The following is a 25,704-nucleotide window of genomic DNA, read 5'->3' as shown; positions in this document are numbered from 1 at the left end:
GGTATTCCCTCAAAAAGCCCAGTACATAACACCCCTCCCCCCTTAGCTCAGACCATAATAACACTAATGAGTCTCAATAACGGTCAAGACTCAATGTCCAAACACATTAAAGTAAAGCAATAATACAAAAAAACCCCAATGTGGACTACAATGTTATTAAACAACATCTGAATGAATAGGCTAACAAAATGGCACTTTTATACAGTTATATCATAGCATTAGTTCTGTAGTCTAGTGGCAACAGGATTTACAACAACAAATAGCTCTTTATTTTACAACGTAATCTGCAAGATATGAAGGAGGCTTGTGTGCCCTAGAGGAACGTCTCAGAGTTCCCATCACTTTGTGGTCTACCAGCTTACCCAGTGGGCTGGGTAGACTTGTGTCCCTTTGTGCTCCTGAGTCAAGGGGATTCGATGCACTCTGGCTGGCCTCTCCAGGTTGGCCCACCCCAGAGTCAGACTGTTTGGCAGAGTAGGCACAGCAGTTGCTGAGGTTTGGTTGGCTTGCTCCTTCAGGGGGTCCATGTTGCACTGCAGAGCTCCCCAGTTCTCCCTCTGGTTCCATCTCAGTTAGGAAGGAAAAGTCCTGGTAGTCTATGTGAGGGCTGGCTTGGCCACAAGTTTGAGGACCTTGGGAGGGACTTATGACGCAGTCCTCTCTTAGTGGCCATTCAGGAAACCGCTTCCTGAGCTGATCAATGTGTCTTCGGACAACTTGCCCTCCCTCCAACCCCACTTCATAAGATAGGGGTCTGGATGCCTTGGTGATTTGACTAGGAACCCACAGATTCCCATGCCCATAGTTCCTGGTCCAAACCCAATCACCCATGTGCAGTCCCCTTGGGGGTTTTGGTCGAGAGGCTTCTGCTGCCACTCTATCTGGGTGCAACCTGTCCAGTTTAGTGATCAAACGTCTCCCCCAATGTAGTTCTGCAGGACTTTTGCCTGTGGCAGTGCAGGGAGAAGAATGCTGGAAAAATAAAAAAAACTGCTAATCTGTGATGCCAATCACCTGTGACAATGCACTTGAGTGCCTCCTTCATTATCCTCACCATGTGTTCCGCTTGACCATTAGAAGATGGATGAAAAGGCACAGACGTTGCATGTCTGATGAGGTTAGCTCTAAGGAAAGCCTGAAATTCAGCAGCAGTGAATTGGGCCCCATTGTCTGAAACTAAGACATCTGGCAACCCATGTGTGGCAAAGAGTTTTCTCAGCACCTTGATGGTCCAAGCAGTAGTCATATTAGGAACTGGAATTACTTCCAGCCATTTGGAGTGGCTATCCACTACTATAAGAAAGAGCTGTCCTTGAAAAGGCCCAGCATAGTCTATGTGAACCCTAGACCAGAGAGTGTATGTTTCCTCCCACCTGTGAACTGGAGCCTGTGGCATTTCAGTCCTAGATTGCTGGCATGTATAACAACCATGGACTTGACCCTCAATGGCCTTATCAAGGCCAGGCCACCAGAGGTAGCTTCTAGCTAACACTTTTATTCTGACAATGCCTGGATGGCCTTCATGTAATGATTGTAAAACCCTGTCTCTTAGGGAAGTGGGAATTATGACTCTGTTTCCCCATAAAATGCACCCTTTATGGGCAGATAACTCATGCCTCCTGACAAAATAGCTCTGAAATTCTGAGCCTGGGACTTTTTTCCATCCAGCCCATATATACCCATGACAACACTCTGCTAAGTATTTTATCTGTGGCAGTTTCAGCAGCAATGTCCCCTGCATGGAGGGGAAATTCAGGTATGTCCTGGGGCTGACCAATTGCAGGACCGGAGACAGCCTGTCTGGGTTGCTGGAGAGCCGTTAGCTCTCCAGCAATGCACGTGGTGTGGTACTCAAAAACCCAGTACATAACAGTCTGGGTTGCTGGAGAGTCATTAGCTGCTCCAGCAATCCACATGGTATTCCCTCAAAAAGCCCAGTACATAACACATCTATTCCAGTTTTGAAATTTCATAAGGTTAGAGCTCAGCAGTCCTTTTTAAGAGCAGTCCTATGTATGTACCTTCAGTTATGTTCATGTGGAGATGAAGCAATAAAAACTCTAAACCATATGATGCTATATTCTTCCCTGTATAAGGACTCTAGCTAGATCCTTATATATCTTATCTTGAAGAAATATTAAGGCAGTAAGTATTAAAGTAATGTGATTTCTCTTTAATTTCTTTTGGACAAGGACTAAAAAAATAGTCCCCAAGTTGCACAATTCTTCATTATTTTTTTATTCTACAATACTTATTTTTTCCTGTTATACAGTTATGTAGAAAGATATAATGCTTCTATTATGAGATATTTTGTTTGTTTCTGGCCTTGGGGCTATAATAAATTTGATTGGATTTCATATAAATATATAAAGTTAATATTAAAGTTAATATTTATTATATAAAAATATAAAGTTAATATTTATTTATTTATTTAATATTTATTCCAAATAACTCAAACTAAATGACACAGAGACCCAAACATATGAGAGAATTAAAAAAAATAGTTTCAACATTTTTGATGTACTTATTCATGACATGATTGTAATTTGCACTATTTCTCTTACCTTTAAAAAAAGTGTTACTTTAAATATTTCATGGAATGATAATGGCAAGCTTAGAGGGGATCAAATCATTAAAGTTCTTTTGCTATCATACAATAAGCTATTAGATTTTAAACATAGAAGAATAATGTAAAATTGTAGTATCTCTTGTGAAAATAATAACAATAACAATAACAATAACAATAACAATAATAATAATAATAATAATAATAATAATAATAATAATAATAATAATAATAATAATGTTGGAAGAGAAACCCTATACCATTTCGGACAAATGCCTGTCCAGTCTCTTCTTAAAAACTTCCAATGTTGGATCATTCACAGCTTCTGGTGGCAGGTTGTTCCACTGGTTAATTGTTCTAACTGTCAGGAAGTTTCTCCTTATTTCTAGGTTGTTTCTCTCCTTGATTAGTTTCCATCCATTGCTTCTTGTCCTGCCTTTCGGCGCTTTGGAGAATAGCTTTGGAGAATGGCCTTAGTGACTACACCAATAGCTTCATATATAAATACGGTGGCAAACATATCTTTGTCCATGTCCAAAATTAGCTGACTCTTTTGATGTTTAAACTGAACACTTAGAAATTATTAATGTTTTCTTTTACTCCTAAGTACTTAAGGCAGTGTTTCTCAACCTTGGCAAGGTTCAGATGTGCGGACTTCAACTCCCAGCATGGTGACTGGGGAAATCCACATGTCTCAAAGTTGCCAAGGTTGAGAAACACCGATTTAAGGAATACTTGAGAAGTTTCATTCCCATGTTTCTTTTTAACCTTTCTGATTCTGTCCCATGGGCATCTGCAGGGACTTCCTGCTTTTATCAAAATGATGAAAGCAGCATTGCAGTGTTATGCTGCAAACTCTGCCCTTTTTTAAAAAATATCATGCATTGTCATGATGTCCACACAAACAAGGCAGATCTTTGTGTCATGATGCTACAACCAGTGCTTTTTTGTAAAAGAAAAAGGTGCCGGAACTCACACATGTCATACAACCTGCTTTGCCTACCCTACAAGGTTCCATCCAAAAAAGGTGCCGGAACTCTGTTCTGAGCGTTCTATGAGAAAAAAAGCCCTGGCTACAACCCTGCCTTCATCATGCTGCTTTGTCTCCTTTCTGCCTCTTCCTCAATAAAAAACAACTATTTCTCTGGGAAAAGTGAGAAGAGAAATGTAGCCAGCTCAGCCCCATGAAGTCAGTGACAGAGTTGAGTTGTCTTCATTCTTTTCTGGGGCTGCACAATGTGACGTTTATATACACACTGTCTCAAATTGTCAGCTGAAAGTGTTTGTGGAAGCAGGATAAATATAAGCAAAGACTCCATCAATTCAGAGGCAATTTCTGGGACAAGTATATTTGTATGCAGAAATACTGAACTGGTTTACCACTGCCCTTTTTATGGGGGTATTTGTTCAACTTCCAAGTCTGTTTGGGAATTTGAAAGTATCAATATGGTCCAACAACTCCTTACTTTTCTTGAGATCACTCTTACTCAGGGAAATGCTGCCACTTATTATACAGCAGGTAGAAGATATCAGGTGCAGTATTAACCCCAAAAGGCCCAGAGGTAGCATCTGAGACCTTGTTCATGCCTTCAAAGAAGAGTAGCCATAAAATTCCGTTTTCTACTTGGAGCAGGGGCTTCTAAATTTTTTCATTCGCTTCCCTTTCAGAACTTCCATGTTGGAGGCAATAAGAAGGCATGGAACTGAGCATTGTTTATACATGGATCTCTTCCTCATAGAGATAGAGGTGAAATCCATATGTAAACATTTATAATTTACACCTTTAGGCCAGTAGATAAATTTAATGCAGTTGCCTTTCCTTTCTCCCATTTCTGCAAATTTTATTACTATGAGGGGTCCTTGGTGCTCTCTGAGCTTGGATTTAGGATTTATTAAATTTGTATGCCGCCCTTCTCCCTAAGGACTCAGGGTGACTCACAACAATAAAAATTAAGAGACATAAAATACAAAAATTAAAAAATAATTAAACAATGAATATAAGAAATACGGGACAATTTACACAATAAAAACCAAATTAAAAACCATGGTCAGTCCAGGCCCGCTTGTTGGATGTTTTCTTGCAGATGTTTCATTACCCAAACTAGGTTAACATCATCAGTGTTAATAAGGAATAGGATTTACTCTCAGTTCATATTCTAGTGGCTATATATAAATATACAAATATTCTTCTTTATTAATTTTGTGATCATTTGCTAATTTAGAATATTTTAAAGAGATGCAGATACTTAAGTAAAGTACCCTGTAAAATGCAAATATTAGAGAAAAATATTTACTAGTATATGTACGTTAGGGGAAAAGCAAAGAATATGCATACAAAAATTCATACTGACCTTTTAAAATGTAAATAGATGCAAAAAGATATTTAAATTAAGATGGGAAAATGCACATTTTTTTGCACATTTCATCTCTCCCTGGTCTTTTTTCCTCCACATTTCCCTCCACAAGCCTTCTTAGGAAACATGAGTAGCATGCTTGAAACACATCTTGTATTTGGGTCATAGAATAGAATAGAATAGAATAGAATAGAATAGAATAGAATAGAATAGAATAGAATAGAATAGAATAGAATAGAATAGAATAGAATAGAATAGAATAGAATAGAATAGAATAGAATAGAATAGAATAGAATAGAATAGAATAGAGCTGGAAGGAACCTTGGAGATCTTCTAGTCCAGCCCCCTGCTCAAGCAGGAGAACCTATACCATTTCAGACAAGTGACAGCCTAGTCTCTTCTTCAAAACCTCCAGTGATGGACAGCCCACGATTTCTGAAGGCAAGTTGTTCCACTGGTTAATTGTCCTCACTGTTAGGAAGTTTCTCTTTAATTCCAAGTTGCTTCTCTCTTTGATCCGTTTCCAACCATTGTTTCTTGTCCTGCCCTCTGGTGCTTTGGAGAATATTTTGATCCCCTCTTCTTTGTGGCAGCCCCTCAAATACTGGAATACTGATATCATCTCACCCCTGTTTCTTCTTTTCTTTAGACCAGCCAAACCCAAGTCCTGCAGCCGTTCTTCATATGTTTTATTCTCCAGGCTTTTGATCGTCTTAGTGATTCAAAGTCTCTTTTCATTATTTTCATTTCTGAAGGGAAGCACTAACAACAGAAACAAAATAATAGAACAGAGATTTTGGCTGCTTTCCATTTCAAGGGATGTGTCCTTGGTTAATGTTAAGAATTGATCAGGCACCTCATTCATCTTTTCAGTTGAATGAAATAAGTCAAAAGTGGTTGTTTTGTTGTGGGTTCTACTGATTCAGAAGCTTTTACAAAAGTTGGCTAAGAAAGAAATCTTCATCTACTTTTGCTATTTGTAAGTGAGATGCCACTCTGAACTCTTTTTTTGCACATGCAAATAGACTTTTAATCTGATGAATTTCACCCCTTAATTTCAATAAATGTAATTCTTCATTCTAATCATATAGTGTTAGCTACTATATGAGGAAATAAGGGATTATTATTTTTTTCTCATTTCTTCTTCTGCAGATAAATCAGACTCCAAAGAATCAAGTAAAGTGTGTCACAGTATGTATATATTTTGTGGATATGATAAATTATCTGACAGTTTATCCACGAATAATATTTATCCTTGTTTTCATTATTTTAAATTATTACAAGATCATTTTAAATCTTCATTTAGAGTAAAAAGTGTTTTTTTTAAAAAAAAAGCCTACTGTGCTTTCCAAGTGAACAATTAAAAAAACAAGAAATGATGAATGTGGCTCAATTAATCATATATTAAATTGCACAGTGTCAATATGATTGAATTTTACTGTTTTATTATTTTGAGCTCAGTTATAATTTCCACAGCATAGCAGTGACTGCACAATTCTTTGTATGACAGAAAATATATTAATATGTCAATTTATTCATTATTTGTAGGTATATATTTTATATTAGTGGTGCTGTACTTTCAGTTTTCTGGATTAAAAAGTAATGTTTCCATTTTAGTTATAAAAATATAATAAAATATACACTTAAATTTTGGAAATGCATAAATAATACTGCAAAATATTACTATTACTTCCAATTGCTCTATAACATTCAACATGTAGTAATATTAATTACAATACAGGATCACAAAGCAAATATCATATCCAAAACACAGAGTATGTTGGATCTGTTGTAAAATATTATAAGTTTTATAAAAGAGTTTTACATGCAGGCATATAAATTCATACATGGATGAGCAGCAAATAATCTAGCAATAATTTTCTGTGGGGTAAGCACCTAGCGTATTACCCTTCTCTTTTCCATCCTGCAATATTCATCTCAGGCAATTAACTCATAGACTATTATTATGTAAAACCAGAATTTAAAATACGGTATTTGTATGCTTCTTTTAAGGGATATGCCTTCTTAAGATGGTCCCACAACTTAATATAATTGTATATTTGCAAAATAAAACAGCCAGTTTATAACATCATATGTGCTTACCCAAAGTTTCAAACATCTGTAATTTGTATGTGCATGAAAATTAACACAACTCTGGTATGTATTCTGCAGAACACATGAAAGAAAAAGTAACAAATTATGATGCACCTTTAAAAAGTAAAGGTGATAAATAAGCAGCTGAAATCAAACTTGAAATTAAAATATAAGTATGATAAAACTGCCATGTTCTTCCTGCTTCTGATTATATGCAAACAATTAAACTGGAATAAATATGTGCCTGATTTTGGAAATACTTAACTGCAAGGCTAATATTGAATGTTACATGAATGCAGACAGCATTCAGGAAAAAAAAAGCATATGTGAAATGAGAACGCCTTCAGGGGTTCATAAAGACAAAGGATAAAATCATTTACACACATCTATTAAATATCCAATCTTCTCCTTTTCTTTCTCATTTAAATATGGAGTCCATAGGGAACAATTGTGTGGCATCTGGCTGGTATTGTCAAACACTTTCCTTTGCATTGTGTGTATGCTTGCTTTCCTATGCATTGTAAATATGTAAGATCTATTAAGTATGATAAAGCTTACTTGGCAATCAGTATCATCAGAATTTCAGCCTTAACTGGAAGTCAGCATCTAAGAATGCAGCAAGGCTCCTTATGTGGGTAAATATGAATAGGATTTGGCATAAAAAGGAAACTACAGACATAATACACTTAATTACATTACAGAATGAGTACGGGTAGTCCTCGGCTTACAACGGTTCATTTAGTGACCATTGAAAGTTGCAACAGCACTCAGAAAAGTGACTTATAACCATTTTTCACACTTATGACCATTGTAGCGTCCCCATGGTCATGTGATCAAAAGTCAGAGGCTTGGCAACTGACTCATACTTATGACAGTTGCAGTGCCTCGGGGGGGGTCATCTGATGCCCTTTTGTGACCATCTGACAAGCAAAGTCAATGGGGAAGCCAGATTCGCTTAACAACTGTGTTACTAACTTAACAAGTGCAGCAATTCGCTTAACAAATGTGGCAAGAAAAGTCACAAAATGGGGCGAAACTCACTTAACGAATGTCCCACTTAGCAGCAGAAATTTTGGGCTCAGTTGTGGCCATAAGTTGAGGATTACCTGTAATCTATTGTTTCGCTATTGTAAAATGCGGGCAAGAGGTTTTTTGGATTTGAATGCAGTGTGCACACAAATGAAAGAGAAGCTAAACAGATTCACTGAAGAAAGCAAAGCAAAAGAATAATTTTAATAATTTTAACTATGGCATAGATACAACACATTTACAGGTGGGACAATGAAAGAAGATTCTGCAACATTCAATACAGCTAGTTCTTGAATTATAATTGGCTGCTTAATGGCTGTTCAAAGTTATCCCAGACCTCTCCAGAGCTGTTTATAACCTGATTTGAAATTATGATGGCTGCTGCACACACACACCACCCCCACAGTCACATGATTTCATTTTGGACACTTGGCAATCAGTTGACCTCTACAGCCATTTGCAGTGTCCATTTGCAGCTGACCGTGACTTGTAATGGTTTTTTTACCCCTGGATTCTGGCATTTACTTCCAGTTTCTGGCAAAAAATGCTCATTGGGGAAAATGGATTTTCTTAATGACTGTGGTGTTCACTTAACAACTGCTGCAAAAATGTGGTCACCTGATATCTCAACTTACAGTCTCAGTGACTTACAACCATAATTCTGGGCTCAGTTATAGTCATAAGTCAAGGACTGCCTGTTGAGGAGTGTAAATAGAATTTCACACCCCCATGGCATCTGGGAGCCCCTTATCCTTCACAAAGGTGATCATGGTCCCAGCTAGTTATAGCAGCTTTCCTGAACAGGCCTATAGTAAAGCTCCTCTCAAGGCAGCTTATATCTAGCTACCTTATACCTCTTGCAGTTACTCATACTTCTAATAAATTTCATTAGCTGTTTATCTTTTCTTGCCAAAAAGTGATCAAAATCTGTATGAGGCAATACCAGCTCACTCATCACATTCTCCTTACTAGGTGGCTGGCTTTGGCAAAGTAGTTTTCAAATAAAAATTTAGCAGTCTTGAGCTTAACTGCCTGAGGATTATGAGGAGTAAACTAGTGGAGAAGTGAAAGGAAGAGACTTACTTTTCAAAAGATCCTACTTTGCTATGCCATGCACAGGAATTACAAAAGAGAAGCTATTTTATACAAGAAAGAAAAAGAGCACAAATCCTCCTTGGTATTACAATGATTTTCTGAAGCAGCAGTACATCTATATTGTTGTTTTGTGGCTTGAGATTGTTTTTTTATATTTTAATCTGATTTGTATTTTGCTATTAGCCGCCCAGAATTCATTTAGAGTAGGAGTAGATTATGATTGCTGTTAAATAATAATAATAATAATAATAATAATAATAATAATAATAATAATAATAATAATGAGGAGGAGGAGGAGGAGGAGGAGGAGGAGGAGGAGGAGGAGGAGGAGGAGGAAGGGACCTTGGAGGTCATCTAGTCCAACCCCCTGCTCAGGCAGGAAACCCTATACCATTTCAGGCAAATGGTGTCCAGTCTCTTCTTAAAAACCTCCAGTGTTGGAGCATTGACCACCTCTGGAGGCGGGTTGTTCCACTGGTTAATTGTTCTAACTGTCAGAAAGTTTCTCCTTAGTTCTAGGTTGCTTCTCTCCTTGACTAGTTTCCATCCATTGCTTCTTGTCCTGCTTTCAGGTGCTTTGGAGAATAGAATAAATGAAATCTTGAATACAGCAGCTAAAAGTTAGTAAGAAACATGAAGCTGTCTAGTTAAGTGAAAGAATTTATGATCTGACAAAGTATAACCAACCTTTTATATTCATATATCTGGACATTGTCAGACAAGTAGGAAATTATTTGACTATCTAGTACCCACAGAGACTTGTCTTAGCAAATAGGTGCCACGACTCATTTCTTGGTGTTATACTTTCCCATGGCTTTTAAAAGTCATGCATTTAAAATGCCAGATCGAGTCAGGCAAATTATAACTGAATGCAATTAGGACTGCTACAAGCTACAGTCTTCTTTCATTCCAGTTGAGTGAGATACAAGAAGATCTGAAATGACTGGGGAGCTTTCAAGACATCATTCCCCATTTATTTCTCTCCATCTATTTCTGCCCCTCTACTTCTGTCAAAGCATTACTAATCCTGAAATCTGAAAGGTCAAAGCGCAACACCATCCATTATTGACATTCAGTGTGATTGGTCACCTGTTGTTTCTATAGTAGCAAAAATCTGTAGAGAATCAAGCCATAAGGTTGGGATCCTTCTGATGCTTACACACAGAGGCATCTAATGTTCTTTATGAACAGAATAAATTTCAGTCAAAGGAAAAGTGCTGTGGTCATGGAAAGAGTTCCGTAAGTGCAGTTCTTTTTCTATGAACACAAACTATGTTCAATCCCTGCTTGAAAAAAGTTACATGATTTTAGCTATTGATACTTACGACTGCTACCATGAAAAGAATGTGCAATATATCCAACTCAAAACTTAGCAAACTGCATATCATGTCAATGCATCTTCAGTTTGGGATTATTAATTGCTAGATATGACTAGTGTTTGCTCACTGTACTTTTACACAGAGCCCGAGAAAGAAAAATTAACGAAGACCACAGAAACCCCAAAGAAAAAGGGTAAAGAAATATATTTTTAAAGCTTTAAGACTTTTTCGGTTTATTTTCAGATTGCAAAAGTAGTGAAGAAATTCTTTTCAAGCCCATAGAATTAACAAAAAGAGTGGAAAAACTTGTGGAAGGAAATAATAATGATTAGTTTTATTTACTTGATCTAGCTATATATAGTCTTGTTATATTAAATGAAGGTTTAAAAGCACCCAGAAATGTGTTTGTGTGTGTGTGGGGGGGGGGTTTAAAGAAAAAAAATGCAAAACGAAATGAATGAATGAATGAATGAATATTTTTATAGATATCTCAAAAGAAAAAGTGAAGCCTCCTATTGCTGTCAAAGGAAAAGGTAAATATGATTTCTAAGATCTTTTTTTAACTAGGACCATTGTAGGATTTCACAAGTGTTTTTGTTGTTGCTAAAGTGATTTATGATAGTTATATGAGGAACAGTACATATAATGTTATAGAATGGACTTAGTATTGCCATTGAACAAAAGAGGGTCCTTAATTTACCACTGTCCTCTTTTTGGGTGTTAAAGTTAGTTCACTTTCATCTAATGGCTCTTCCACATACTGAGTTTGCACCACTCCCATTTGGTTCTGAACCCTTCAAATCCCATCTTCTTATGATTTCTATTGGTAGCTTGGCTGATTTATTTCCAACTCTGCTGCAGTAGTAGTAGGTCTGAAGCAGGTTTTCAGCTGCAAAAATAGGATATGTGTGGTGGGCTTGGAGAGAACTTTTGCATTATTCTCTAATTGCTTTCCGATCAACAGCTACTTAACAAGTCCTATGCAGTAAATGCTATCTTAGCAGTTTCACATTTTAGATGTTTGATAAATTGATTAATCAATTTATATGGCCTTGCAAATTGTGATTCTGCTTGGCTAATTTAGGGTTGAAAACAACAACAAAGAAATCAAGCAAAAATAAAAAAAGACAATAACATTGAAGTGTACCCAAGCCTAACCACAATCAAAGTCCCAATTATTACAAAACAAAACTCTAGTAATATCCTGGCTCAGTGCTAGGGGAACTGAGCTGAGTTCCCCTCACTTCACTGGCTTAACTTCCTCCCTCCCTCCCTCCCTCCCTCCCTCCCTCCCTCCTTCCTTCCTTCCTTCCTTCCTTCCTTCCTTCCTTTCTTTTAAATTTTTATGCCTCCCATTTCTCTAGGTCTATCAAGTTCTCCTCCTCCTCCTCCTCCTCCTCCTCCTCCTCCTCCTCCTCCTCCTCTTCAGGAGCTTAAGGCAGGGCAATGATATTTGCTTCTTGTTCTTAGTTCTGTAAGGTCTATAACCAGTGCTTTTTTTGTAAAAAACAAAAAGGTGCCGGAAGTCACACATGTCCTACAACCCACCTTGCCTACCCTACAAGGTTCTATCCAAAAAAGGTGCTGGAACTCCATTCTGGGCATTCTATAACAAAAAAGCCCTGTCTATTACACTGAAAACAATTATAGGTTGGTTTCAAATTGTTTTTGAAAAATAGCAAGATAGAAACCTTGATGGAGTAAGTTAGGTAGTTAGTCACCTACCTATGTGAACTGTTGATTTTCAATTCCAGTCACCTACCATATATACATACACACACACAGAGACAACCTGAATCCCAATGGGTCATTGTCACCGGTAGGCAAAACAAAACAAAACAAAAAACCTGCTGTAATAAATAAATTGACTGATAGGTGGATAGATTTCAAAGAGAGCAATTGTTATTTCTTATATCTGATTTACATTTTTTTTAGCCTCAACCATGATAAAACAAACCAAGAACATTTCTCATCCTGCCATTAAAGGTATGATTTTTGTCTATTGCTGTTTCTTTTTAAACACTAATTTGTTATTTTTCATTTTAAATTCATTATTAGTGATCTAGAGTCACAATAGCAAGATATCTAGCCATATTATAGATAGATAGATAGATAGATAGATAGATAGATAGATAGATAGATAGATAGATAGATAGATAGATATAGATATAGATATAGATATAGATATAGATATAGATATAGATAGATAGATAGATGATAGATAGATAGATAGATAGATAGATAGATAGATAGATAGATAGATAATAGACAGACAGAGAGACAGAGAGACAGACAGCAATAGCAATAACACTTAGACTTATATACTACTTCATAATGCTTTATAACCCTCTCTAAGCAGTTTACAGAGTCAGCATATTGCCCCCAACAATCTGGGTCCTTATTTTACCAACCTCAGAAGGTTGGAATGCTGAATCAACCTTGAGCCAGTAAGAATTGAATTGTCGAACTGCTGGCAGCCGGCAGTCAACAGAAGTAGCCTGCAGTACTGCATTCTAACCGCTGCACCACAATGGCTCATGGTAGATAGAGATAGATAGAGAGACAGACAGATATACCTAATGAGAGAATAGGTAGACCTAATGAGAGAGTACTTTTTCATTTATGCATATCTACTATGTTAAGGGATGTGGTGGCTCAGAGGGTTAGGACACTGAGCTTGTCGATCAGAAGGTCGGCAGTTTGGCGGGTCGAATCCCGAGTGCCGTGTAACAGAGTGAGCGCCTGTTACTCGTCCCAGCTTCCGCCAACCTAGCAGTTCGAAAGCACGTAAAAATGCAAGTAGAAAAATAGGGACCACTATGGTGGAAAGGTAACAGCATTCCGTGTGCCTTCGGTGTCTAATCATGCCGGCCACACGACCATGGAGATGTCCTCGGACAAGCGCTGGCTCTTCGGCTTTGAACAGTTTGTGTGCAAACTATTTCTCTTATTGAGTACTATACTCAGAGGAATCCATAGGATCCCACACTTTCATCAAAATGACAAAAGGAGGGTTGTACCATGCAATGCAAGGTCTGCTCCTTTCATACATGCATGCAATGTCACCACCATAGCATACAAAAGCATAAAACCTGTTGTTATGTTAAAATAAAGCTCACATCTCTCACTATATTATGGTGACAGGAATGAAAGGAAGTGTTTATTGGGGGAGGGGAGACACTCCAAGACTCAAAGACATGGGATTGCTATCATTTAATCACTGTGTGAGGGCTCCACAAATGTAACACATTAAACTGAGTGTAGCCCGTTGGTTGTGTATGCTGGTCCAGTAAAGCCTAAATTAAATTCCATGATATTTCTCTATTCAGGGGGAATGGAGATGCCAGGAACATCCCAACTTGATGTTAGGGATTATATGGTAGAGATCAAAACCAATGGATAACAAAAGTGCTACTGTTTCCCTCAGATTAGAAAATAAAGTGGATGGAAATCACAATAACATCTTGAAAATGTTGCATTAGTCCATGTTTAATGATATATTTAAGATACCTTTCTTTATAGTACTGTATATGCAAATTACTGGACATTGAGTGCTAGTTTTGAAATTAACCAATACAGTACAAAATATTTTATTCTCTTGATCTTGCCCAATTTCACTTGTAATCTCTAGCTAGGAAATTACTGGAAATGCTTTTGTTAATACATAAATGTTCCTCTGAAAGAAGGAACTATGCCTCATTGTTTAAAGGACATAATTATTAGGCCTCTATTTAAGGATACTTTTTGTCTTCTCCAGAATTTTCATATAGCACATGCATTTAGCATCACACTGACCCTTGGAAAGAATGTATTATGCATGTGTTAAATGCATTGAAAGGCTGCCAATTTACTTCTAGTTTTGGTACAAGATGCTAGATATTACCTATAAAAGCCCACATGGCTTAACAAGCTACTTCCTTCATTGAGATGATCTTATAATTTTTGGAAATATACAGTTGCTGAAAGCTCATCTTGGGGTGACTTGGAGTCAAGCTTTTTCGATTATTATCTGGAAGGTGTTCCCTAATGAGCTGAGAAGACAGATCTCTTTGCTTTTTTTAAAAAAAGCCCTTTAAAATATGATACTTTTTAACAGGCTTTTTGATTATTTAAATTTTGGTTTTCATTTTTAAACTTCGGGTGTTCTTATTGAAGAGCATCAAAAGGCTTCAAGAGCCAACAGTATCAAAAGTATATAAAGTACCTAATACAACAAAGAAATACATCACAGCCAAGACTTCAGAAAGAATAAAGCTATTAATGGCTACTAATCATTTGTCTATAGATTATGTCCAATATCAGAGGCAGGATGTTTCGGAAAACTCAGGTCCTGGATAATAAAGCTGGTGAGATGCTGTGGAAATAAAATGCTGAGCTAGATAGCTCCCTTATCTGTTCTGACAACAGATATTGTTTATATTCTTTTCTTTGACATTTTTTGGACTTTTTGCTCAGCATAATCAATGATTCTAACTGATTGTTTTCTTCTTGCCACTATATACACATATTACTTCATGATTTTTTTTCTTTTCCTCTCTTTTGTGCATGTGCATGTGAATAGACATACATTCTCTTGCATATTCTATTAAATGGCTATTTTTTAGAGTTGGCATGTTCCTGGAAAAATCAGGAAATATTTTCTGGCACTATGGTTCACTTGCTTGAACAATTTTCATTTGGAAATATGGTCTGTGGCCCATTTGCACACACACACAAAAGACTATATAATTAATACCCTCTTGGCCTTCTAGAAAGAAGAGCCAACTCATTAAAACTATAAAATGATTATAAAGAACAATGACAGGTGATACCAAGAGAGGAACCAAAATAAATAGTGTCCAAAATTAATAAGCCCAGAAGAACTGCTTATTCTGAGATAGAAGCATGCTTCCTAAATATATGCCTAGGAATTTTGACTTTTACAAGTCCCTCTGATGTAACCAGAATAAAGGCTTATGTTGTAGACAACAAAAGTAGGGATTCCCTGAACTCTGCCTGTGCTTTCTCAAATGATGGGACTGAACCACTACCATTAATTTGCGCTCCATGGAACAATACCTTTGAGTCAGATACCACTAATTACAACATATACTCATCTCTTCTTTTAGCATTGCAGTAGTCCCAGACCACAGCCATTTTTTTTATTTGTTGTGAAAAGGAATGCTGTGCAGGTAGTCCTTGACTTATGAATGATCACTTAATGACCGTTCAAAGTTACAGTGGAGATCTCCAGGGCTACTTACAACCTGGATCTGAAGCTCTAACCACTACCCTTCCCTGCAGTCCCAGGTGATCACATTTTGGGCACTCAGCAACAAGTCCTCATTTACATCAGTTCGCAGTAGCCTGCAGTGGCATGCTCACAGTTTACGGGTTTTTTTGCCAGAAACAGGCATTTACTTTCGGTTTCTGGCAAAAAAAAGGCCCATTGCAGACAAAGGATTCACTTAACAACTGCAGTGGTTGCTTAAACACCACCATGTTTGCTTTAGGACCACTGCGTTTATTAACAATCGCTACAAACAAGATTGTAAAATTAGGTGTGGTCACGTGGTGATCTGCTTAATGACCAGCATGATTTATAGCAGGCTCAGTCATGGCCATAAATTGAGGACTACCTGTAAATGAAGCATTTTCATGTTTACTCATCTGCTTGCCTGGTGGGTAGCAACAAACAAGCAACAGTGCAAAACAGTAGCAGATTCTCCCCTTACCCACTATTGAATGTGTGCTCAATATAAATATTGATTGGCATATTTCCTCCCTTGTTACACAAGAATATCCCTTTCTGAACTAAAGGACATGGTGGATGTGCTCTCATTGTCCTGGTGAATTTCAGAACATACTGTCATGATTTCATAGCAATTATGGGTCTATCTTAAATAGCGTCTATCTCAATCCTTCCTCTGAGATTGCTTTTTCTGTGTCTAATGAGGGGGTGATGACCTGAGTGTAGAAGAATTTCCTCCAATTCCATTTTCTTTAATTAATTTCTAATTTATGTTATTTAGATTGATTGGGTCTAAAGTAGGGGACCATTTCAAGAAAAAATAGAAGTGTCTTTCTGGTACCTCTTACAATTTTCTTGCTATCATGACAGGCAATTGTGTCAATGTCTAGAAGAGTTCTGCAAAAAGAAAAAAGCCAGGGCAATTGACATGGTTGTTCCTTAATGTCCTCTCCAAACAATAGCGCTGCTTAGTTTTATGCTTTTTTTAAGATAATGGCAATGAAACAATTAAAGTGATTGGTACATTGATATTAGCATAAAATTTAGAATACATCCATTGGAGAGATGAGATCTAACATATGTCTCCTTGATTATCGTGTTATGAAGTCTGTGAAATTGGGGGGGGGGGGAACTGAATAAGTAATAGGAGCAACAGCGAATGCTTCTTTGAAACAAAGTGTTAATCTATGTATAGAATCGTAGAGATCAGTAGATCTATTTAGACCAATTCACGTCTTCCTGCAGGATCAAAAATAGAGCATTTCCAATAGATGTCTCCATTTAAACACAACTGGATACTGGATTTCACTATGTAGCGTTCTAACATTCTGTTGGAATATATCTTCTTGCAACTTAAATCATATCATCCCATCTCCTTCCTTCTGAATCCCGTGATATTGGGTAATTTCCACCAGGGTGGACCCAGCAGGCAAAGCTAGTTCTATCTAGGCAGGCATTATGTATCCCAACAGATTTAGCAGATTGTAATCTGCCAAGTATTATTATATATTTCTTATCAGTGTTTACATCCCAACATTATTTTATCTGCATCTTTGTGTAATTTTCAGTGGAAAGGTAGAATATAAAAGTTATAAATTAATTAACTATAATGTTGATAAAAGTTCCATTGACCTTTAACATATGGTATGACACTTGTCCTATGGTGGACTACTTCTGTCAAGGCTTGGATATGGGCAATGAATCTCTCCTGGTCTTATTTGCTATCTCAGTGATGTTTGATACTATAGACCATGCTCCCTTTTGGGCCACTTGCAGGGGCTAAGGACAGGAGGCATGGTTTTACGATAGTTTAGCTCCTTCAATGGATCTCTTTCCATTGGTAGAACAGCTTATCTCCTGGAGTTTTGGGTGCTCCATTGCTAAAATCAAATAATCATAGGGATGAAAGCAATCTTGGAGGTCTTCTAGTCCAACCGCTGAGGAGGTCTTCAAGAAAAGATTGGACAGCCATTTGACCAGGATGGAATAAAGTCTCCTGCCTTGGGCAAGGAGTGAGACTAGAAGATCTTTAAGGTCCCTTCCAGCTCTATGATTCTATGATTCTTTCCTAAGCAGGCAGTAGTGTGAAAGAAAAGACTGATCTTTTTGGGCACAATCCTGTAGAATCTCACATAGACTGGACCTTGATTCTGCCTTTATATGAGATCATTGAAGATCTTTGGTAGGTTTACAACAAAGTATCTAACAATACAGTACCACCATGGAGGTGATGTGGAAGGCTGCATCCTGTAATTGGAAGCTATAAGTATCTGGATGGGATGAAAAAAACTGAGGTTAAACCCTAACAAGATGTAGTTTTTTTATTGTTTTGGATATTGGAGAGATTGCTGACACTGTTATGACTCTGGTGGTGTATAAACATAAATGCATAATTTGAGTGAATATTACCCTAAATTGATTTTATTGCCTGGAAAACCATTGCATAGAAAATTACATTATTGTGACTTTCAGCCATAAAAATGTTTCATTTTGCAATCTTTATTTTCTAAAAATTCAAGTGATACAGGAATTAAAATTCATTATTTTATTTTATTTTCACTTTGTTTTCTATTTTTTAGGCAAGGTGGCACAACATAAACCACCAAGTAAGTTTCTAAATGTCACAGCTATTAAAAAATACAGGAATAGTGATCATGGTTAGAATTTGGTGATATTCCCCAGTTATATTTTTACTGACAATGGCAAACATTTATCCTTTGCCTATCTCCTAAAACAGCTGTGGGCTTTGGAAATTCTCCAGAGCAGATCTGGAGGTTCCATAAGGAGGAACCACCTTACATTGAGTTCCATTCACATACAGATGGATGTTGTATTTTGCTTATTGAAATGTGGTTATAATCATATCTTTACTCCAATAATATATGTGACTGCCACATCATTTCCCAGGATGTATAATAATGTCCTATAGTATGGTATGATTTTACTGAGCAATAGAGGGAAAGGTTTTGCCCCCAGCATTGTCTATCCTGATGATCTATGAATAAAATTACTGTGAAGTACAATATTAATCCTATTCAGTGACCTTGCAAATCTAACTTAGAAATGTCATGATATTTCTGAAAAAGCAGCCATGTAGAGAGGGCAGTGACCAGGATTCTAATAGAATTAGACTAGCCCAACTGGAAACCCATTTTCTTTCATCTGTTTCATTTCATGGAGCTCTTCAAAATAGAGTGGTGCCTAATAGAAGTGCCTTCAGATCATTGAGAAAACTGCTAGGTCTAACTATCTTAATAGGTTCCTCCATCCTGCAGTGATTGATGGCCCTAGTCACCCTAGGACCTTATTCCTTTCAGATGAAGGAGATATTATGAAATTACCAAGAGTAGTGACTTACCATTTGCATGTTCCCAACAGACTGCTAACACACCCATTCCAAAACTGTATTGTGTGTAGGGTTATATTCTTAGAGAAAGCCTAAGCATGACCACACATGTAGATTCACTATCTACTGTGTGCTAGTTTGAGATCATCAGAAGATAGGGCTAAAACCATAGCTCTTCTCTCAGTAATTCTGGAATGACTTGTTTCATGTGAAATCCATCTGAAAAGAATGTAAAAGTTAAGAGAAGAAGCTATTAATACAATATGACAGCAAAACAATGTTGAGTTTATCTTATATTGCTCCCACTTTTTAGAACAAGAGGTTCTTAGGCATAAAAAAGGAGTTCATCCAGCCAAACCAGTTATTTATTCTAACATCCTTACTTCACACAACCTACTTGGCAAAGTGGGAAACAGAATTGACAAACTGAGTGTTGATAATAATGTATTGGCTGCTATTCTATCTTTTTCTGAAAAGGTGGTTGTGTACTTTAACATACTGAATTAATAGAATTTCCTAACTATTGTTAGCCGAATAGCTTAAATAATGCATTTGGCAATTAACTGTGATTAATATTTTACTTTCCATTATCTTTTTTTAAAAACAGTAAAGAATATAAATAATTTACATAGTAAAGAGCTAGAACACTGAAATACCAATACATACATGTGATCAAAGCCTGCCTCTTTTTAACATGCATCACGATGCATGTAAAAAGGGGTGGAGCTTTGATTGCATGTTGACTTTTTTGATCCCTTTCCCTGCAGACACCCCTGGTTCCATCAACAACTTTCAGGGCTGCCCCATGAATGAGCCCAATGTGAATTCCCTTGGATAAGAAGACTTTAAATGCAATAACTCAATCTGTAGCAGATTGACACATTTGGAACTCTCATTCAGGGCCAATAATGAACATCTTTGTAATACATATCATGTTTTATTGCCATAGAGAGCATAATATTAAATAATATAGTAAGAATTACTTACATGGCAAAGTAAAAGTAATTAAAAGAGGCTTTGCATAGATGATGTCAGAGAATATAAACTGTAGCTGTTCTCAGGAGGCATCTCTTTTTATGGTTTATGGAAACTACCCGTGTACATAGAAGCAGCGTATTCCCTGTAGTGGATTACAGGTTGTAGTTTGCTACAAAACAAATGTTGAAATATAGAGCATAACTGGTAAAATTTACTGTGACTCTCATACAGTTGCTAGTATTTCTGTGCCATTACAATATAGGTAATCCTCAACTTAACAACTACAACTGAGCCCAAAATTTTTGTTGTTAAGTGAGAAATGTGTTAGGTGAGTTTTGCCCCATTTTACAACCTTTCTTGCCACATTTGTTAAGTGAATTTGCAACTGTTAAGTTAGTAACACAGCTGTTCAGTGAATCTTGCTTTCCCATTGACTTTGCTTGTTAGAAGTTTGCAAAAAGGGGATCACATGGTTCCAGGACACTGCAACCGTTGTAAATGTGAGTCAGTTGCCAAGCATCCAAATATAAATCACATGACCGTGTGTGTGTGTGTGCTACAATGGTTATAAGTCTAAAAAAATTCACTTTTTAAAGTGCCGTTGTATCTTCGAATGATCACTAAATGAACCGTTGTGAGTTGAGGACTAGCTGTGTAGCCAACAGAAGACAGCAGACCTCATGCATATTTTTAGAGCAGGGTTCTCCAGAGTGGTCAGTATCAAACCTAAGGGTCAATGGGACTATCCATTATTGTTGTTGTTGTTGTTGTTATTATTATTAGTAGTAGTAGTAGTACGAGTTAAAGTAGTATGTATTAAATTATTTTATATAATAAATGTTTGTGGTTTGATGAACAAAGATTTATGAAGGGTTAATGGGCTGAAGAGTTTGGGAACCTCTATTCAGAGGCCTTTTGGTACTGTCCACACTATTCACACTAAAAAGCAGAGACATCACCCTGCCAACAAAAGTGCATATAGTCAAGACTATGGTCTTCCCAGTTGCAGTGTATGGCTGTGAAAGTTGGACCATAAGAAAAGCTGAGTGCCAAATAATTGAGGCCTTTGAACTATGGTGCTGGAGAAGACTCCTGTGAGTCCCTTGGACTGCAAGGTGAACAAACTGGTCAGTGCTAGAGGAGATCAGCCCTGACTGCTCTTTAGAAGGCCAGATCCTGAAGTTGAAACTAAAATACTTTGGCCACTTGATGAGAAGGAAGGACTCACTGGAGAAGAGCCTAATGCTGGGAAAGGTTGAGGGCAAGAGAAGAAGGGGACGACAGAGAATGAGGTGGCAGGATGGAGTCACTGAAACAGTAGGCGTGAGCCTAAATGGACTCCAGAAGATAGTAGAGGACAGGAAGGCCTGGAGGAACATTGTCCATGGGGTTGCGATGGGCCGGACACAACTTTTCAACTAACAACAACATTCAGAAGCATTAATAGTTGAGGATGAAGGCTCTTTCTCCAAGATTGTGGGCTGGTTTCTGAACATTTCATTACCAGGCTAGGTATTATCTTCAACAGAGTTTAGGGGATGTCAGTTCTTCTGTTTATAAGGGTTTCAGCTACAGGTGTGTCATATGAGGGTCTGTGATGGGTCTTGTGATGGGTCAGGTATGAGTCGTCAGTGAGAGTCTTGTGATAGGTCTTGTGATGAGAAGGTTAGATCAGGTCAGGGTCATTGGGAGGTGAACTGCTGGGGAGGGGGGTCTTGTGTGGGTTGGTTGAAAGTCAGTGCTGTTTCTGGTGGCTGTGCAGTTGATTTGGATTCTGAGGGGTTTGTAGGCTGGTTGTAGGTCAATGTGTCTGTTGATGGAATTGCTTGTGGATGGCCAGACTTTGATGAACTCACGAGTATGGCAGGTGGTAGCATGGCTGATGATTTTTTTGTGTTGCTTCAATCTAACCGGTGCTGTTTGGTCCTGGTGTGGGTAGAGATTAAGGATTTGGGATCGCGACATTTGACTGTCAGCCGGTGTTCGTGGATCCTGGTTTTGTAATTGATGTGATGTTTGTCCCATGTAGAATTGGTTGCAGTTCTACCCGTCACCCATCATAGACTCTCATTTGAGACACCCACACATGAAGCCCTTATAAACAGAAGAACACTGACATCCCCTAAACGCTGCTGAAGATGTTTCCTTGCCTGGTAACCAAATGTTCAGAAACCAACCCACAAGCTCGGAGAATGAACCTTCACCCTCATCCTATACCCGAACTACAGATAGTCAACATTATTGCATTAATAGTTGCATATATTCTTTAAATCCTATAATCCCTCCACTTCTCTACTGCAGGTCTTCAATGACTACAAAATGAATTCCCTCTGATCACCCACGATCACATTATCTCGGGACTGAATACAAATTTAGCAACATATTATGATAACATGGCTTTATTCTAGCCAAATTTAGTCTTGATGCCAATTTGCACCAAATTTCACACTTTATTCTTACTCATTTTGTCAAATATTGTAAGCTTTTACACTGCTATGATAATCAATATATACGTAATTAATATAATATGCTGCAAATATCTCTCTTTAAATATTTGTGCCCCTATTTTAAGTACAGATAGAGTACAGCTACAGAAGTATATACTGGTAGATTGCTGCTCTTGAGATAATATCTTACTACACTGATTATTGTGTTGTGTTATCAGTTGTCTCCTATCTGATAGGTAATTGAAGAACACTTATGAATACCAATGCAGTAACTTAGCTAAATTTGAATAATCTTTGCATTATTTTTAAATGAGGAAAGTAAAGATATTAACATGAAGGAAACCCTAAATTATCTATTTCTTTATCTATCAGTAATAATAGGAATGAATGCAAGTAATTGAAATTATATTTTATAATAATATATAATAATAATAATAATAATAATAATAATAATAATAATAATAATAATAATAATAATAATAATAATATATAAAGTTGGAAGGGACCTTGGAGGTCATCTAGTCCAACCCCCTGCTCAGGCAGGAAACCCTATACCATTTCAGGCAAATGGCTGTCCAGTCTCTTCTTAAAAACCTCCAGTGTTGGAGCATTCACCACCTCTGGAGGCAGGTTGTTCCACTGGTTAATTGTTCTAACTGTCAGGAAGTCATTATCTATTTCTTTCTTTCTACCTATTTTGACAGACCTCTAATTAATTGCTTGTGACAGATGTCTAGCATTTTGCAACATCAGGAACTTTATTTGCATTAAAAGGGATATTGGTGCATGCTATTTTTTAATTATTTAAATCTAAATAGCTGCATGAAAAGTCAAGGCTCTGCCTTCTAAATTTTTATTTACTTTTTTACTTATGTCTTCTCTTTCTACTCAATAGAAATTAAACTATTTGACATGCCCCTCACTTGGAGCTGTAATCAATATTTCAAATAATTTTAGATGTCTGCCATTTTGCAAGGATATAAAATGGATAGTGACTGGAGATAATCTGCAAAACAGACCACATTAGAACAATAATATCAAGTCCCAAGGCAAAATCCAATATATTCAGTTTTGGCATTAAAACAGATCAGACTTTCCTAATGGGCACCCTCCAGCTACCACTTTATCCTGAACCAGTGTCCATTGATCTTCTGGCTGATGGATTGTCAGAAACATAATCCAACATATCTGAAAGACATTTATTCAGGAAGACTAGTTTATATCTGAAACAATAAGTCTAGACTAGCCCTTTTATCTTACAAGAAAATAAAAATGACAGAAATACAATTCATAATATCTATAATCTGCCAAAAATTCCTGTCAACTTCTTAAAAATTTCCATTTTCACAGCACTTATATTTTCTCAGGTATTTTGTGTGCTAGATTAGGATAATTCAACATGTACAGCTTGATGTCTGTGGAGATTCTCAGTCATTGTTGTCCCAGAGGTGCTTTTTCCAAAGGCAACTAGACTTTGTTTTTCCTTGAAGACGTTTTGCTTCTCATCTAAGAAGCTTCTTTGGTCAGAGCTGAAGAAGCTTCTTGGATGAGAAGCGAAAGGTCTTCAAGGAAAAGTACCTCTGGGACAATGTGTACAGCTTGTTTTTACAAGTGAAATATTTCTACATTAACATAACGAAAGTGCCATTATATGCGCAATGTATGCAACATACACTTGACAGGTAGTCTGATTTATGACTGGTTGATTAGTGCCCATTCAAAGTTACGGCAGACCTACTTTGGGACTATTTACGACCCAGATTCAAAGTTCCAATGGTCAGGTCCTCTCCAAGGTCATGTGATTGCTCAGCAATAAAGCCACATAGATGGCCATTTGCAGCATCCCATGTTCACATGACTGTGTTTTCACAATCATTTGGCTGAAACCTGGCACTTATTTCTGGTTTTCCACAAAATCACACCCATAGAGAGCCATGGGTTTGTTTAATAACTATGGTATTCATTTAATGACTACCACTAAAATGGCTATAAAATCAGATTGATCACATTTTACAAACTGTACAATGTATAACCATAATAGACAGACGCTATTACATTCATAGAGCCTTGGTGGAGCAGTGGGCTAATGCCTCCTTAAGTAACACCAGCTGCCTGCAAGTAGTGCAGGTTCGCGTCCCACCAGGCTCAAGGTTGACTCAGCCTTCCATCCTTCCGAGGTAGGTAAAATGAGGACCCAGATTGTTGGGGGCAATTAAGCTGACTTTGTAATACTGTAATGCCGCTTGGGGTGTGTGTGTGAAAGCCCTAACAAGCAGGCATATACATAGAATGAAGGCTACTGCTAAGCTTGTAAGCCGCCCTGAGTCTTCGGAGAAGGGCGGGATATAAATGGAATTAAAATAAAAATAATTAATAAAAATATGTAAATGACTATCTGTATCGAAAACAGGCCCACACTCTCAAAGTATGCAGATTTCTATAGATGTACTTCTTATTTCTTTTCTTTCTCTTTCTGTCCCCCTGCCACCCAATAGAAAAACTAGAAGAAGCAACAGCTGAACTCAAAACTGCAGCTAAACATATAGTATATATACACAACCTATAGTACATACACGAATAGTATTCGTAACAGCAAAAATATTAAGCCACGAGAATCATGTACCTGATGGAGCTTAATGTGCCCAGAACCTCACCTCATATATCTCCTGAGCACCATAAAAGCTAATTAAATTTGTCACATTAAAAGATCTGCCTCAAAGTGTCAAATATTCTATTTTTATCACTCACTTTGTCAAGGTAGCACCAAACTTTAATCACTTACTTGGAATTATCTGGCTGTTAGTGTCTGGGAGGGTAATGTAGCATGTGTGGAGATTATGCTAGGCTGCTCACAGTTGAGCAGATAGAGACTGAAGTTGCATTAAAGGGAGCTGTATCTTGTGGGGGGGGGAAGGCAGATAGAATGAACAGCTTTATGGCAAACTGCCAACTACCTGCTGTTGTTCTCAGCAGGAAGTATCAGAATGGTGCCTTGCTCCAGCTCTGCACCTTAGTTAATTTCAGTCTGTCTCCTTGTATGAAGTCACAGTTGATTGACTGTATTCAGGGATGCCTGGAAAAAATGGATGCTGAAGAAAGACATCTGTGCATATATCAAATCACTTGAGATATGATTCAATCCAAGTCTACAGAAGAGCATGTAAATATGCAAATATAAGTTCTGTTCTGTTTCCAACCACATTTAACTTCCCTGCTGCTGACAGACGGAAATCACAAGCCTGTTTT

At 37.3% G+C, this 25,704-nt stretch overlaps 1 protein-coding gene across 1 annotated transcript in view; it reads left to right on the top strand.

Annotated features, from left to right (window-relative positions):
• Positions 1-25,704, top strand: part of TRDN (triadin) — a gene marked incomplete at its 3' end in the record, with an annotated part of 235,922 nt that overhangs the window by 206,343 nt on the left and 3,875 nt on the right. Inside the window, exons 75-79 of the mRNA XM_083374012.1 lie at positions 6,073-6,111; positions 10,600-10,650; positions 10,943-10,990; positions 12,393-12,443; positions 18,267-18,344. Of these exons, the coding sequence (XP_083230138.1) occupies positions 6,073-6,111; positions 10,600-10,650; positions 10,943-10,990; positions 12,393-12,443; positions 18,267-18,344 (267 nt within the window). The remainder of the gene's footprint in view (positions 1-6,072; positions 6,112-10,599; positions 10,651-10,942; positions 10,991-12,392; positions 12,444-18,266; positions 18,345-25,704) is intronic.

The sequence above is a fragment of the Vipera ursinii genome, assembly GCF_947247035.1.
Source record: "Vipera ursinii genome assembly, chromosome: 1".
Lineage (NCBI taxonomy): Eukaryota > Metazoa > Chordata > Lepidosauria > Squamata > Viperidae > Vipera > Vipera ursinii.
Note: the sequence above shows the minus strand (reverse complement) of the source record. Positions and strands in the feature narration are given on the sequence as shown.